The sequence below is a fragment of the Saccostrea cucullata genome, unplaced genomic scaffold (assembly GCF_032062105.1).
Source record: "Saccostrea cucullata isolate Sc308-1 unplaced genomic scaffold, CSIRO_AGI_Scuc_v1 ctg2539, whole genome shotgun sequence".
Lineage (NCBI taxonomy): Eukaryota > Metazoa > Mollusca > Bivalvia > Ostreida > Ostreidae > Saccostrea > Saccostrea cuccullata.
The window spans coordinates 49,444-66,481 of record NW_026935690.1 but is presented as its reverse complement, the minus strand read 5'-3'; the positions used below and the strand labels follow the sequence as shown (position 1 = coordinate 66,481).

The following is a 17,038-nucleotide window of genomic DNA, read 5'->3' as shown; positions in this document are numbered from 1 at the left end:
TATTTATCTTAATTCTTTTTAAATACCAACTGTTCTTAGATTAAAGTGAACATGAATTTTTAACAGAGTAATCAAATCAGTATGATATAAATATTTTGGTATCTGTCTTGGTATATTTATTTGAAAAAAAATCTTAGGTGCCTGCATTCATATATCACACAGATGATGCAGGCATAATTTTTACACAACACTCCACAGTGTGTGAAAGATGATGATTCATCTACTTAACAAGTGGGAATTTTTCAAAGCTATTAATGACATTTCACATGAATTATTACTAGAGATTTTTTTTTCAATGTTCACAATTTGGAAAACACAAAATAAACTCTGATACTTTTTTTTCTTAATAATTATAAGCAAGAGTATCGGTAGCGTGTCTGTATGAAATACCTGTAAATAATAAAGTGAAATAAGTGTACACTGATCAATTGATAATCAATAAAATTAATCATATTAGTGGTAGTACATGATTATTTTTAATGTTCACATTTACATATCAACAGAAATATATTAATAACCTGCTTAATCTGTGAAAAAAATGAAATCAATAAAAAATCAATAAAATCAATCAATTTCTGAAAAAGAAATTATTTTTGAGTGAGGCCAAAATTGAGGCCAAAAATTTTTACAGAGGCCAAATTTGAGGCCAGGCCAACTTTGGAGGCCAGGCCAAAATTTGATTTGAAGCCAAATTAGAGGCCAAAATAGAGGCCAGGCCAACTTAGAGGCCAGGCCAGGCCAAAGGGGCCAGGCCAGGTTTTAGAGTATGCCCTTTTCTCATGTCCTAATAGGTGTCATACCAAAACTCTTGAAAATTATTCTCTGCTTCAAATGACTTCAAAGAGCGTAATTTTAACAAACAAAAATGTTTGAATTTACAAGCATTTTACTTTTTTATGTCCCCTAACGAAGTTTCAGGGGTACATACCCGGTAGTTTTTGCTGTCAGATGTCTGTCTAGCTCTGTCTATCCATGTGCTTTAACCTAGCTTGCCCAAAACTTTTTAGTGGGTGGGGCCCTGGCTTTCATATTTCACAGGTGTATTTCTTGTGACAAGACCTTTCTTTGAGTACCACCTAATTTGACCTTTTGACCTTGGGAGTTTGACATACTTTTACAAAAAAAAAACCCACACTAACCTTGGCCATAATTTTTGAACAGTTGGAGCTAGGGCTTTCATACTTCACATATTAAGTATTCATTTTGATAAGAACTATATATAATTTGGACCATTTGACCTTGACCTTAGAGTTATTACCCACTTTTTAAAAATTTTAACCTTGGCCATAATTTTTGAACAGTTAGAACTAAGGCTTTCATATTTCACAGATGTATTCCTTGTAACAAGGCCTTCCTTTGAGTACAAACATTTTGACCTTGTCCTTTGGAGTTTGATGTGCATATGAGAAAATTCAACCTTTGCCAGAGCTCATGCAGAAGCTGCCATACGGGGGCATCAGTATGAAATTCACAAACACATCTTGCTAATACATATATATATAATTATTTAGAAGGTGAAACAGTGTAAACTTATAAATACATATGGTAAAAATGTAATTGTTACAAGGTATTCCTGAATGTTTGCTTTTATTAGAACTAATTCGTGATTGCTAACGTCAATGCAGTCTGCAGAATTAATTGTATTGGATTAATGGCAAGCAACAGCAATATGGAAACTGACATGTTGCATTGAACACAGACAAAATGTAAATACTCAAAGCAGTTATCAATTATCTTGTAATGTAACCGTTACTACTCTGCTATCTAAATATTGATAAACACAGATTAATAAATCTGTAGAACCTACGCAAGTAGCCATCTCATAGTAAGATGCTTCTGTGAAAAATCATAGAGCTTGCAGGAATTCTTCCTAATACTTTGCACTCCTGCATTTTGCACACGGCACTATTTGAAGTGCTCACTTTTCCCGGACTAATTTAGAAGTAAAACCCCTCAGTCTGTCTAAGCTTTGATTAAGAGATTCTAGTCTCCTCAGTGTTTTCACTTTTCACTTTCGTTTCACTGAGGTCTGATTGCTAATTAAAAAGCAAAAGATTTTCCTGTAGGTAAGGAACATTTACAAATTTTATTTAACTTATTTGATGTTCTTAGATTCTGTGGAATCTTTACTCAATTTTGATTTTTTTTTTCATAAAATTTAATTTTGAGAAATTCATTTTATGATTATTTTAAAAATATTTTTTCTTAAATTAATTGTTTTTAACATGTGAATGAAAAATTCATTCATTTCTGTATGGGGACATATTTTAAATTCATTTGACTATCTTTTAAGGAATGAAAACTGATTAACAGAATTAGAAGCTTGTAGAAAATTAAAACCCATTAATTCATTTGTTAACATTAACAGTTCTTCCTCTGATCTTGTGAAGAGAATTTATTTTAAAAAGTTGACAGCGAAGCATGCATGTACCTTTGTAAGACACGTCCTACAGGGGGACACAAAAGTCAGGCACTGAAAAGATCTAATGTGCCATTACTCTACCCTTACTGTTCTTAGTTATAATTAGGCAATCAGAATCTTAAAACAGATGGGGTTTTGTGGTGAAGGTGCTCTATGAGAGAGGGGGAATTCTTACTACGTAAGACTCAGCGGGGAGTCGTCTTCACATGGAGGGACCTTAAATGACTTGACTTTGTGGGCAGTCAGGGGCAATATCTGATTGCTCAAGCTTGTCTCAGACTCAGGTCATTACTTAGTGCTTAAAAGGTTGTAATTTAGAAGGATCTGCTGAATATGTAAGTTGTTTAACATTTCTTAGCTGGAACAGAGGGAGTTGATTAAATGATACATTAAATGAATGGAATGTACATTTCATTGTTAATATTTTATCATCAATTAAAATACCTAAGATGGATGTTTGAAACTCATAACCAGAAAAAATGGACATTAAAATAGCAAGTTAGTTTCCTTTTCTTTAAAAATTATTTACCAAAATCTTAGGAAATATAAACATCCTTTGGAATTCCCTTTAGATGTAAGAAAGCTATTTTGGTTGTGCAAGAGTATGGACAGCCTTTTATCAATAAATGGCCTTTGTATATAAATCATCATTTTAGGTTCCATGGTTACGTAAGCTTGCAGTAACTGTCTGCAATGTGCAGCAAAATAGTTGATGCAGGTTTATAGAGCAGTTCTGACTGACAAATGATAGGCTGTTTATATCCAGAAGCTATTTTAACAAGATCAACTTATAAAGTTTAGGAGAGCTATAGTGCAAAGAAAAAATCTCATTAATAACGAAATCACAATACATCAGCCTCGGCAAAGGTAGGATTGGGCCAAATTAACGGATTTTCTGTGGCAGCCACAGCAAAAAAAAAAAAAACTTCATGATTTACATGTCTCATCACACAAATCGCTTGAGATGGACAATATTTTTTAAGGGAAAGGCTTATGTCTTTATGGCACATAGCACGTTTTTTGTTGATTTTAGGAGGAAGTTGTTTCACGGATATTGTGACTTTTTGTTTCATTTGCTATCAGCTATAAAAGGAAAAAATCGGAACAGGCAGTGAATTTTTAGTATTTGTTTGTGATTTTATGTTTGTGATTTTGTGTTTTTTATTGTACATGTAATTCTGTGTTAGATCAATATTTAAGTTAGTCCATGTAGTACTTCATTGGTTTTCTATTCATTGACCAAAAACAATGTTGAATACATATACATCGGAGACCATTGGATAAGGATATTGGATGTATAATATGTGTTATTTGTTCAGAAATCAGTATATGTACCCAGTAAGTACTATATATACATAAACCACTAGAATGACTTAAGGAAATCTTTTGTGGAACTTGTACACATGAGCTATATGTGAGCTCTCACTGATCCAACTACGTACATATTTCACATCTCGTTTTTAATTCTTCTTGGAGAACATTGATTTGGAAACACACTCCGATTTTGCACATCACTGCAAGTTATTGCACAAATCTCATTATAAAAATTCTACTTATTTTGCAGTTAATATTTTCTGGAGAGTACACTAAAGCTATGGATGAGAACTACCACAAGGATCACTTAGCCTGCCACAACTGTGACAAGAAACTGGTGGCCTGTCGCTACATCGTCAAGGACGAGAACCCCCACTGTATCCCCTGCTACCAGGAACTGTACGCCCACAACTGTGAGGAGTGTAAAAAACCAATAGGACCCGACTACAAGGTCTGTACCCAATGATTACTGCGAGGTAAATCTGCTGGAATGTCTGAATTCTTTTTTCTTGTTCATTGTTTGCAGCAAATATGCAATTAGCAAGAGATTGAAAATAGACTGTACTTAACATTTTTTCTCACAAAATTTGAAGCATAAGCAGTTTATGAACATTACTGGAACTGACAGAAGCTTGGAGAATATTATGTAAAATACTGAAATTTTAATTGTCTGGAAGACATAGGAAATTAATTGCTCATGCATTTGGTGTAAAGATAGACATATTCAATACTATGGCAGATATGTTCTACATTTTCTTGGAAGCTTATAGACCATTTATCTTATTGTATGCAAGAGATTTTGTTAATCTCATGCTCATATTGAAATGAGAAAGAAAAAATTCTAAAGACATTTTTGAGTTAGAAGCAAGTTTTAGACAAAGTGCAGATGTAATGTTTTCTGTGTTTTGTTCTGTTAGATGCTGGAACAGACTCCTGTGGGTTCAATGCCTGTGTTTTGTAGGAAAAGGAACTGCCAGTAATAATAAAATAAAACAGAGAAATTCTTATAATGAATTGAATGGTTAGCTGTTAAACAATGTCAGAAGAAACAGCTAGCTGGCAAATTATTCCAAGTTGTGGGTTGGCCTACAACTTCTTTTCTGTCTGTAAAAATTATAAGCTTGGTGATAATCTTCTTATTTATATATTGTGATACATCAGATTCCATAATTAGTGGAAGATTATAAGGGGGAGCCAAATTGTACCCAGCCAATACTCTCTGTATACCTATGAATAAGCAGTATATGAAGAACCTCTATTGCAACCCCCACCCCACCCCAATTCCAAGGGAATGAACTTTGAGTTGTGTTGTGTCCTTGGGTTATTTTTGTGACATTTTTTTCTAACTCCGTAGATCACCCACTCAGACACTATATGAGAAAATGAGATTCTTTATTAATTAAATAGGAACGTTGTTCTATTTTCCTTCTGTAACATGAATCTACATGACATCAGTAACCCAAATCTCATAGTGCCAACATATATATCTGAGTTTTTTTGAGTGATTCCTGTTTGTTAGGGAGCTTAAAAAAGTTGATGGAAGTGTGTCTAATGATAAGGTAACAATTGTCTACAACCATATTGTTCAAAACAGTGTGAAGTCTTAGACTAGTAGATATTACGTCTGGTATTGATTTTGAGCATTGCATCATGAAATAATGGAATTCCTAGGGGAGGTATATTAGGAAATGAATTTCATGGTGCAGCCCAGTGTTCATATGTTATAGTTAACTATTACAACAAAGTTACTGTATTTACTGTCATAAGCATTAACATTTTACAAGGAAGAGAAAAGAAATAATTATGGCCACTGATATTCATTCTTATGATAGAATTTCCTTCTTTTCTGTTTATGTTAAAGGATCTGGGCTGTGATTCAGTAAGATTTGCTGGCATAATATCTAATGTGCACAAATTTGTGTTATTTGAAATATGAAATGTAAAAACACAAATACTCACACACCCTTACTCAGACAATGTGATTTTTGAAAGTTTTTGTTTTCTGTACACTGTAATATTTAATTTTTAACAGCTGACATTTTTATCAAATTTCATCTTTTATTGATTTTAGTCACTTCACAACAGCTACAAAAAAAAGGTTTCCCCTCGTGTCAGAATCACTTGTTTTTGTTACAGACTCAGTATAAAAGCCATGGAATTAAACACTCTCAAGATATAAAGATTGCTATAGACACAGTTTAATTGGCTACATAATTTCTGTTAGCACAGCAACTCCCAACACAAAGTGTCTGCATTCTACATAAACATTTTGTCAAACTTTATCATTTGATGAGCTGTGCTGAGGCATTATCTACGGGAGATCTGTAGGAGAGCTGAGGTTTACCGCTGTACAGCTCTGTATTATACAACCACCTGCTGAAGGTGGCGCTCATAGTGTTCCCTGAAGATGGCACCATGGGGGTGTTCAGGCCATTCTGTTTCATACAATGCATGCTGGGACAAGGGTGTTTGAGTGGAATTCTTGATCAGTGTAGATATGTATCTCTTCTTGTCATTACTTCAAAAGTTATAAGAGGTTATCTGTTGGTTTTTCTTCTCTCTGATTTGTTTGGCTCCTTACTTTGATTGTTTATACATTCTTTGTTTCAGCAATTTCTTGATAAGAGAAAAAAAGTCAGTTCATTATTTGCTATGAAATGGATCATGCCATTATCCTGCACTAAGATTGAACTGGGTAAAATGAGTGCTTGATTTTTGCTGGTGGGAATCTGACAATCAAAAATCTTTTTATTTGCTCAAGAAATGAATACCTCATAAAGTTATTGACACAAGTCTGGTTTATGATGAGAGTTTGACTCTGGAGTTCATCATTTTTCTCTTTTATCTGTGGTTTAGGATTAAATCTGGGAAAGGTTGATTTTTTCCTGTGGTTCACCATAGTTTTACAGGGAAATACTATGGGGAAATATTTTGCATCACCAGGACATGACCTCATAAATTTTACTACCACCCAGCATGTACTTTAAAAGATAGGGATGGAAAACCGAATAATGAGAAACATCAGTAATGAACACTGAACAAAAAGATCAGTATGAAATTCTTATTACCATTTTTTTCTGCTGTGCCCAAAGAAAAATATGTGTGACTTATTAATGGCCCACCTACACATGATTTTGCATCATTAACATTGCATCTTTAGAAGACAGATCGATTGTTTACATTAAGTGCCTCAAAATTTTCAATGCACGCTAAATACTATGAATATTAATGTCATTGTTTTTACTAAAATGTCATGTAGAAGACTGAAGATTCTTACAAACCTTTTGCTGTGCAGTTTTGTATGTTAGGTTTTGGTAATGTTTTCTTTTAATTAAGACTGTCACATGAATATTGAATGCAGAGCTTAGCTTTATTCTTATACTAAGTATTAAGTCTGCAGATTTCAATTATTATGATAAATTCTGCTGCACATTAGCTGCATATAGGCAAAAACATAGAAAAAGCACACCATTCATTCTATCGACACTACCAAATTAGCCAGTATTAATAAACCAAACAGTGCGTGCAGGGAGTCATCAGCAGTCTTTTAACACAGCTTGAGAGCGATTTGTGTGGAATGTACGCAAGCTTCTGTTTGTAACCTCCATATGTTTTACGTACAATATATCACACACTGCACTTAGACTTGATCTTCATTCTGTTAAATTGCCATAAATGTACTGCAAGCATTGTGTGAATTTTCACCCTCATAATTTTCGCAAAAATTCTATGATACGGGGGGGTAAAGATGGCTCTGGTTCAGAAAATGGTATTAGAAAAGACAGTGTACATTGATGCATTAAAAATCTTATTAACTGGATATCCGAAAATGAGCGCACATGTCAGGGAGATTAAAGAAGAGTTAATGAACCTACATAATTTTGTTGATTATACATTCCGTGAATTTCATGTTTTGCCAAAGCTGAGTCAAGTCTTCACACAATGAGTAAGAAGTCTGGAATGTGGAGGGGAGGTGAGGTTATACCAGCTAACAGTTGTAATCTGTTTGTGTTAGGTCCCTATACTCTGTGGTCAGTGAGCTGTTATCAACAGACTTTTATGACCTCTGTGCACTGTGTGTATAATGACCACATAGTGCACCTGCACTTCCAATGAGTATACACAATTATCCTGGCTGAGTCTGTAAATTTTTCGTCAAGTCTGAGTGAGTCACCTTGCAGAGAATTTTTACAAAGCCATAAAATTTCACTCCATTTATTAAAATTTTTATCAGCTAAAAAAAAAAGTAAAGCTGCATTGTGAATTTAAGCTGCACATTGTGAAATTGAGCAAACACGCAATTTTGTAATTGATAAGGTCGATTATACAGAGTGGGCAGATTATCAATAATTAATGACTGTCTGGCCCAGAAAGAAAACTTGGAAGCCGGAAATAGATTGGTGTATTGTAATGGAACATAATGTATAGATAGGTTCGATAGCATCTTCTTCAAGTGTTTATCGAGTAAAAATGCTGTTATCAGTTTTGGTTGCATATATTTTATTATTAAACCAAAGCAGTTTGATGCACAGTAAAAGCTGAAAACAGACACTTATCTCTTTGTACTATTTTCGACACTATAGTTAATAAATATTCTCCGGCAGTTGTTTAATTCCTTGCCAGAAAGCGGAAGATTTGATTAAAATTATCTGGTTTCAAACGATTATTTTGGCTTTTGTGTTTTCAGGATCTCTCATATAAGGACCGCCACTGGCATGAATTCTGCTTTAAGTGCTGTGAGTGCCAGAAGTCACTGGTGGATCAGCCATTTGCTCCCAAAAATGACAACATTTACTGCTCCGACTGTCACGACAAGAACTTCGCCGCTCGCTGCGATGGCTGCGGAGAACCTTTTAAAGGAGGTATAAGCACTTTCTTACCATGAATTAAAATCATGATGAAACTACTTTAAACAAGCAGACCCTTCAATTTTGAAAATGAAGAATTATTTTCTGTAATTGCCATAAGAGCAGATTCCGTTAAAATGATTCAAAAGTCTTGTTTATATACACAGTACACTAAAATAAGTTTTGAATTATTATTTCATTAGTGACAGGTTTGGAAGAGGAAAGTGCTTCCTTATAATGCTGATAGTTATGTGTTATGAAGAACTGTTTGGTTCTAATATTACTTCTAGGCTTTGTCTCGGGACAATCCGGTACGATAAACAGAAAAGCATGATTGTTTTGTTGAAGGTCAAAGGGAGATAACTTCATGTTGTTAGCTTGGCAGGTTGATTTAATTTGATTATTTTCTTTCAGTTGATGATTGGTGCCGTTTTTTCTTATGTTGCTGTTATTTTTTTAATGATCAGATTACGTACATTTTATATAATGATCCAATAAAACTATAAACTGCTGATGTTGCATGCATGTTAACTTGCCAAAGACTTTACCCTAAGGCAAAGGGCTAATATCCAATGTGGTGTTAAAGATGATAAAAAGTACATGCAATATTTAGCAGTCTTCTTCTGCAATTTGTTAAACTTTCTGTTTCCGTGGCTTCAGGAGATGAAGAGAGAGGCATAGAAGGTATATAGAGATCTGGCTTGTGTATATAATCTTGGCATGCTAGGCGCACTCTCTAACGCTAGCTCTCAGGCTGGATCATCAGGCTGGTTCTTAATTGTACTCACTCAGAAAACGAGCCACACTCAGACTAGGAGATACTTACATCTGAAGGGAGGGGGAGGGGTATCTCTGTTTCAGAGTAGTGGGAAATAATTATTTTTAAATGCGAAAAGTAGCACACCATACATGTATTTAATACCTAATGGATATACTTTGACAAAATGATAGTTATCAAGATTTAACTGGGATAATTTAAAAATTTTACTATATAGTTTTATAATAAATTTAAATTTTCCAAGTTTAAAAACTGTCTTGTGCACTTACATGTATACTTCAACCTTAAAAAAAAATAATGTATCCAATCTCTCTTTTTCTTCAATCACTCAGTTATCCATCACATTTTCTTTGCAATTTTAATGTAAAAGTCTTTTTAGCTGCTAGGACATTTATTGTATTTCTCTGAAAACTAATTATAGATTTTTAATGATTCATGTACTTAATCTTGGGTTAGTATATGCTCTTGTCTTCTAAATGTACCTATACCCCCTGGTATATAGAACCATTTTAGTTGCTAGAATTACTTGACAATGTAATACATATTGTAACATAATAATATTATAGAATTATATAATAACTATGTTGTCTTTACTTCTGTAGGTTTTTATCAGAGATTTTGCTCATTCTACACATTTATTTAGTTTTTTTTTCTTATGGCAGCAGTTGCTTCCCTTTGGTTGCAGTAGAAACACAGGCATGTGTTGATTATAAAATCTAACAATTACACAAGGATTTTTTAAGAAGTAGTAGCAGAATTGTTACTCATGATAAGATTTACTGTGTGCATACATGTACTAGGTATTTGATAAACATAGTATAGAGATAGGAAACATACGAAGAAAAAATATTTTTCAGTGTGGCATCCCTTTAACAAACATGTTTATAAAATCCCCATATTAATTGCTAATGATTTCCCTTTTTTTCTAGAGCTGCATTCTGAGTGTAACCCCTCAGACCCCTGGTATATGCTTTTACAACTCGCCTCCGTAGGTGAGATATATTGGATATGGCCGCCATTCAGTGTTGAGTTGTCTCCCTTCATGTAATAGCCATGTGACTATCATGTGATTGGCTCCTTTCATGTCAGCCATGTGACTCTCATGTGATTGGCTCTTTGAACATTGCCTTTTACATGTTTTATTGCATTCAGTGATTTATCGCATCACTGGTAACCTAAACTTCATGTTTTATTCTCTAATTTCTTAATGATGTTGAAATCTGTCTGTTAGAACAAAACAATACAGGATGAAGACATATAAATTACCTCTCTCCCCTTCCTCAATAACGTAACTGAATGTCAATGTATACTCAGATTATCAATTTACTGTTTGATTGATTGATTACTATTGTTTAATATAGAGTCAGCAATATTTCAGTCATATTTCTGCGAAATTTTCTGTGTGACTAAACTTCACTAAATGTATGAAATTCAATGTGTATTAATGGTAATATATGAATTTTGAAATTAAAATTGGGAAGGAAATTCTGAAAGGTAATGTCTCCACATCTATATAGTTCTTGTTCTTTTCAGTGTGTGTTAATTCTGTCTGCTGGTATTTATTTTTAATTGCTCTTGGCAGAATGGTAGTGATTTTGTTTTCTAATAATATTTAACCAAAGATAAGTTATATATAATTTCTTTCTATTTGATGTCTATTTTTAAAAGATCATTGCTTTAGTACATAAAAAGACAGAACATTCAGACTTTTATGTATCATAAAAAAATTATGATTCTGAAAACTAAAACTATTTTTTTAATTTAAATTTATTGATATTCATGCAGGTAGATAAAGCAATGATCTTGCAGGGGAAGTTCCCTCTCCTATTTTACTTTCTTTTTGTTTTGCTATAGAATACATTCCCCTTCTCTCTTCGTTAATTTTAAGTTTTAAACAATGTAAATATGTTGTCCATTTGCCCTTATATTGCTTTTATTTTGCTTTGAATCCTCCAATTGTGTTTAAAAAAGGGAGATAACTGCTCTAGCTACATCAGTAGTCTAACTATATATATTTGCTATTTTGACAGGGATGAAGAAATTCGAATACAAGGGAAAGCAATGGCATGAGGAATGCTTTGTGTGTATGGTCTGTAAACAACCTATCAGGAACATGAGCTTCATCCCGCGGGACAATGAGGCCGTCTGTGTACCCTGCTACGAGGAACAGTTTGCTCAGAAGTGCTCTAAATGTAATGGGGTAAGTTTTCCAGTTTTAGGATACGATGAAACTTAATTTAATTGTAGAAGTTATTTTAGGGTAGTAAAGTATTATAGTAACTGAGATTTGTCAATTATTTGATGAATTACTTGTCCAATGGTTTTCCAAAATAAGGAAGTCCTTGGAAGCTAGTTCTTGATTTAAAAGTTTTATAGATTCATAATTTAAGGGTGTATATATCTGTCTTTCTTTAATGTAGAAATTTAATTTTGACAGGTGATTAACAAGGGAGGCGTGTCTTACAAGAACTCTCCCTGGCACCGGGAATGTTTCACCTGTACCCAGTGTAACAAGGAACTGGCCAAAGAGAAGTTCACATCCAAGGACGACAAGCCGTACTGTGCTGATTGTTATGGAGAGCTGTTCGCCAAGAAATGCTGCCGTTGTTCCAAGGCTATTACTGGTAATTTGTAAAAATTGAAAATATGGCATTTAAAATATCAGCATAACTTTTTTCACAGAAATTGCATGGTTTTAAAATTTTGGTACTGGTTCTCAATTTGGTTGGAAGAGCCACATCTTTTATAATATTCGCTGGAATGTATATTGGCCCAGAATTGGATCTTTATAAAGCTGCGGATTGAAAAAGTTGAAGTTTTAACTTCAGCAGTGAAGTGTATTTTGGTAGAAATTTGTTTGTTATAAAAACTACATGTGTATATGTTTTTATTTTTAGATTTTGACGGTAAGCTTTTAATTTCAGACATTAATTACAATGGACCATATCTCTCAAACAGCTGATCTTAAAAATATATCTGTATCAAACCTTCTCATTTCTACTCTGTGCACAAAATAAAATGGAATGCATTTTGCCAAAAAAATCTTATAAAGACCACATATGCCAATATGCCATATTAATTGTGGCTCGGTGCAAGGACCTTATATCTTCAGTATTTATCCTGTTAATTTTATTTCACTGGATTCTAATCTTATCAATTATGCATTTTCGCATGATTGCCTTGATTTGCCAACTAAAGAATGAGAAAAATATCAATGTCATGACCAGAAATGCACATGATCTATATATTTGTATCTAATTGATTGAATATAAATGATCCATTTGAACCTACCCTTATAATATGTACAGGATTACTTACTAATGCCCTGTTCACACGGAGAGTTTAATTCGAATTAAACGTAAAGTTACTGCGAATTAGCTTCGCTTAGCGTTCACACGGAGAATTTAATGCGAATTAGTTTAATTCGAATTAATTTACTGCGCATTAAATTACTTCGCATTAGCTCCGTGTGAACGCTAAGCGAAGCTAATTCGAATTAAATTTTGACGCATGCGTAAGGCCAGAATTAAGTCACAGGACACGTGTTGGTGGTTATATATAGGTATTTGTGCTATATTTGGTTCAAAAATTGAGGGAAAGTATGTTAATCACTAAAATCAATGAATATCTGTAGCCACTACATGATGTATCAAAGGATGGCTCTGCATACATGACGTGATTTACAAATGACGTCATAATAGACTTACTGACGCCTGACTGTAGAAGAAAAAATTTAATTCGCATTAGTTTACTTCGCATTAGCTGTCGTGTGAACGCAATTTAATTCGCATTAATTTGATTCGCATTAGTTTACTTCGCATTAATTTACTGCGAATTAAACTCGTCGTGTGAACAGGGCATAAGACTGACTTTACAAGTGTATGTGCTATGAATTAATTTAAAAATGTATACCCAGCTATATATATTGTAGAGTGGAATAAAATTCAAAAATACCCATTTGAAAGAAAACTCGGTCAATTTTTGAAGAATTGTTTTTCCTTAAAAAATCAAGCTGGTAATTCTTGCAACATTTCAGAAACAATTTTAGCTAGTGATCAGTATTAGAGTACTTATTAAATTCAAGTGGAATGAAATTAATCTTCTTTTTTAAACATTCCAGGTTTTGGAGGAACCAAGTTCATCTCATTTGAAGACAGACACTGGCACAGCGACTGTTTTGTGTGTTACAAATGTGACACGTCCATGGTCGGGAAAGGTTTCCTTATGAATGAAGGAGACATCTTGTGTCCCGAATGTGGCCGCAATTAGAAAGAATAGACACTATCAATAATTAAATTTTAATTGCTTTAATGGCAGATACTTTATTTTAGATCTTTCACTCTTTTATTTATATGTAGTTATTTTTCAAAGGTTGAATGTTAAATATTTCAGATGCTTTATTTTTGTTTTATTGGAATTTTTAAGAAAGTATATATATATTTATATTTGTGTCTTTGTTTTAATTTATACTTCGGGATTTTTCATGAAGATCTCCACTGGAGATAAAGAAAGATTGTGATCGTGAAAAGCATGCAAAGATAGATAACTCTTGCCAAACAAGTTTGTGCTGTTGACGTTTGCAGTTCCCTCCCCCTGCCATATAAAGTTGTCAAACACATTTCACTGTCACTAGAATTTTTTTCTTACATTTAAATACAATGCAAGGCATTTGAAAACAATGTATTGTTTTACTAAAATTCAACTGACTGCCATTTTTGTTGATATTGCTTTTGTTTGCAATGTTATTACTTTTATGAAAAGTAAAAAAAAAAGTCATAAATGCAATTTTATTTTGATATCAATAAGTAATTGATATACATGTAAGCAAAGTGTATTTTATATACAATGTATTGCTTTATTGTTAGTTCACGTTGAAAAAGAGAAAAATGTTTACCAATTGCTTAAGCTTTGTTTTATATACCGGTACATACATGTAAGTGACTTCAAAATGAAAACCTTTGTTTATGATTATTTGCATTTATTTTCTCCACAAAATATGTTTTTATTCCAGTTTTAATTTGTGATATTTTGTCCCTTATAATGATCATATTTTAATTTTAAAAAAGTTACTGTTCCTGCAATTTTTATAACTGCAATGGAATCACAATTATGATTAATGCTTATTTGAAAATAGAGTCATGAATAGTCACATTATTACCGGTAATATTTTCCCTGCATATTAAGCTAATGCTTCAATATTGAATTTGATGTTTGAAATTTTCAAAAGTGTTATGATGTATTTCAGTATTAATTGTTATTGTTAAATGAGTGGTTTGGTTATATAGGTTCACTATTATACAGGCTCAACTTCGTTATCTCGAACCTGATGGGACTGAGAAAAAACTTCCGAGATATCCGAGGATTCGAGATATCAAAGGTTAAATACTTAAAGAATATGTGGTGGGGACTTCCAAATCACTTCGACATATCCATGGTATTCGAAATTTCAGTGTTCAAGATACCGAAGTTCAACTGTATTTCAACTGTTCAGAAAATGGATTGTTTCTATATTTTGGTTTTCTTGTAGTACTTTCATGTTTCGAAACCATTGATTACAACATTTACTGCATTTGCCATTGTAATTTTAAAAGCTACTTTGACTGTTAAAGTTAAATCAAAGATTTTCTGTAGGCAATGTTTTGAGATATGATTTGTAATGTATGGTTGCAAAATGAACAAACATGTACTTGTTAAGAGAATAGGTGTGTTGTTGTACTGTATATACCACCATTAGTGGGAATGAAGATGTTTTTTTTTTTTTTTTATTAGAAGCATCACTGATCCTGCAACGTTTCACTTCTTGAGCTGCTTCTGAAAAGAGATGTTGAAATAATGTTGAAACTGTGTAAAATATCTGTCCCTTTTTCACACTGTTTAGTTCATTTCCTGTCATTTGTCCCAAACATACTGCTATAAGCCTGTCTTTTCCACACAAGGCTCGCATTTATCATTGATTTGTGTGCTTCCAATGTTCCGTTGCCATGGAATATTCGCTATTTATGAACGTTAAATACATTGTTTTGAAGAATATTCATGTAAGTTTCAGAATAAAGTCAGACATTTTCTGATCAAATTTTATGTATTTCATCATGTAAGGTGGATGTCTTAAGTATAATAAAGCTTGATGAAAACAATAATATATTTTTATTTCATTTTAAATAAATCTTTTTGCGTCAAATTGCCAAAAAAGAAAAGAGTATAAAAAGAGGGTGAAGAGTGTAAAAGCTTCTAGAGGAATAACTCTAAAATGAAATATTAACCTTTAAGATTTTGTTATACATTGGATTATTTCTCTTAATCCTTACAAACAAGGATACATTGCGGGTTCCAGTAAATGTTCAACCAAGCCTCTTTGATTACTTCTCACTAAGATATTGACAGTAGTGAAGGAAAAACTTCAAGAGTACTGTGCAACAATATATGCAAGAAGTGATGTGAATCAGATTTGGATACTCAAAAATTCCAAAGAACTTTTCAGACAATTTGAAATCACAAGATTTTACCAAAATCAAAAGCTTAAAAACGTACGACTTTTCAACTTGATACACAACCATTCCCCACGATAAATTAAAGTCCAGGCCTTTTGATATCATTGAGTGATTGACAACTGCTTTTTCAATAAAAAATGGAACTCGTAAATTTACTTACCTGGTCATTGGTCAATTCTAAAATTATTTTGTTAAAACACATTCTGATTGCACACACAAGTACTCTGAAGTTGACATCAAAGAGATGCTTGAATTTCTGATTGACAATATCTATGTGGTTTTTGGAGACCAGATATTCCAACAATCTATTGGAATTCCTATGAGTACAAATTGCGCTCCGTTATTAGCAGACCTATTTTTATATTCATATGAAGCAGAATTTGTGAAAAATCTTAAGCGTGAAAAGAAGAAAACACTTGCTGTGGCCTTCAACTCGACATTTAGATATATCGACGACGTATTGTCAATTAACAATAGTAATTTCCATTCCTACGTCGACACGATATATCCTGGTGAGCTTGAGATAAAAGATACCACAGAGTCTGACACATCTGTTTCATACAAGGTCTTTTTCAAGTAAAATATCCAAGTTTGGATATTTTACTTGAAAAAGACCTTAATGGTAATCTAACAACCAAGTGATGATTTTTACTTTTCTATCGTCAACTTTCCTTACTTATGCAGCAATATACCTTCATTACCTGCATACGGAGGTTATATATCTCAGTTGATTCGTTACGCAAGAGCATGCTCTACGTATGAACAATTTCTAAAACGAGGTAAAATATTGACAAGCAAGTTGATGAAACAAGAATATCAGCAGTCTCGTTTAAAGTCATCATTTCGTAAGTTCTATGGTCGATACAATGACCTTGTAAGCAAATACAATTTATCATTGAGTCAAATGCTGACTGAAGTTTTTCATACCAATTGTTAGTCCATTATTTATACACTGAATTGACGACGGATTTTTTCCGTTATTTCCTGATCATGACAAGGAGCACACGGCGGGTGTGTACCGGTCGGCAGGGGATGCTCACTCCTCCATGGCACCTTATCCCACCTCTGATGTTTCGGAGGTCCGTGTTTGCTCTGCCCCATGCTCCTATTTTGTATTGTTTTATGGACTTTAAGGCTGAATATTGTTCTTTATCTCCACATCCTTCTACCTCTTCAGAAAAACAGGGCA

General features: G+C 33.3%; 1 protein-coding gene across 4 annotated transcripts; it reads left to right on the top strand.

The window, feature by feature from the left end:
• Nucleotides 1–1,909: 1,909 nt before the first annotated feature.
• Nucleotides 1,910–15,498, top strand: LOC134243580 (four and a half LIM domains protein 2-like). Of its 4 annotated transcripts, none has more exons than XM_062725834.1 (6): nt 1,910–2,066; nt 3,987–4,187; nt 8,424–8,598; nt 11,392–11,561; nt 11,799–11,985; nt 13,482–15,498. In XM_062725834.1, the coding sequence occupies exons 2-6, from the start codon at nt 4,017–4,019 to the stop codon at nt 13,628–13,630; spliced, it is 852 nt and encodes a 283-aa protein (XP_062581818.1). In that variant the 5' UTR covers nt 1,910–2,066; nt 3,987–4,016; the 3' UTR covers nt 13,631–15,498. The 4 variants fall into 4 exon arrangements, with proteins under 4 accessions (XP_062581818.1, XP_062581819.1, XP_062581821.1 ...); XM_062725835.1 differs by having other exon boundaries at nt 1,932–2,062; XM_062725837.1 differs by lacking the exon at nt 1,910–2,066 and adding an exon at nt 2,634–2,757.
• Nucleotides 15,499–17,038: the final 1,540 nt, after the last annotated feature.

Coding starts and splice junctions, on each gene's coding strand:
- LOC134243580 (XM_062725834.1), top strand. CDS start 4,017: ATGGATGAGAACTACCACAAGGATCACTTAGCCTGCCACAACTGTGAC. Junction 8,599..11,391: donor CGGAGAACCTTTTAAAGGAG/GTATAAGCACTT, acceptor CTATTTTGACAG/GGATGAAGAAATTCGAATAC. Junction 11,986..13,481: donor TTGTTCCAAGGCTATTACTG/GTAATTTGTAAA, acceptor TAAACATTCCAG/GTTTTGGAGGAACCAAGTTC.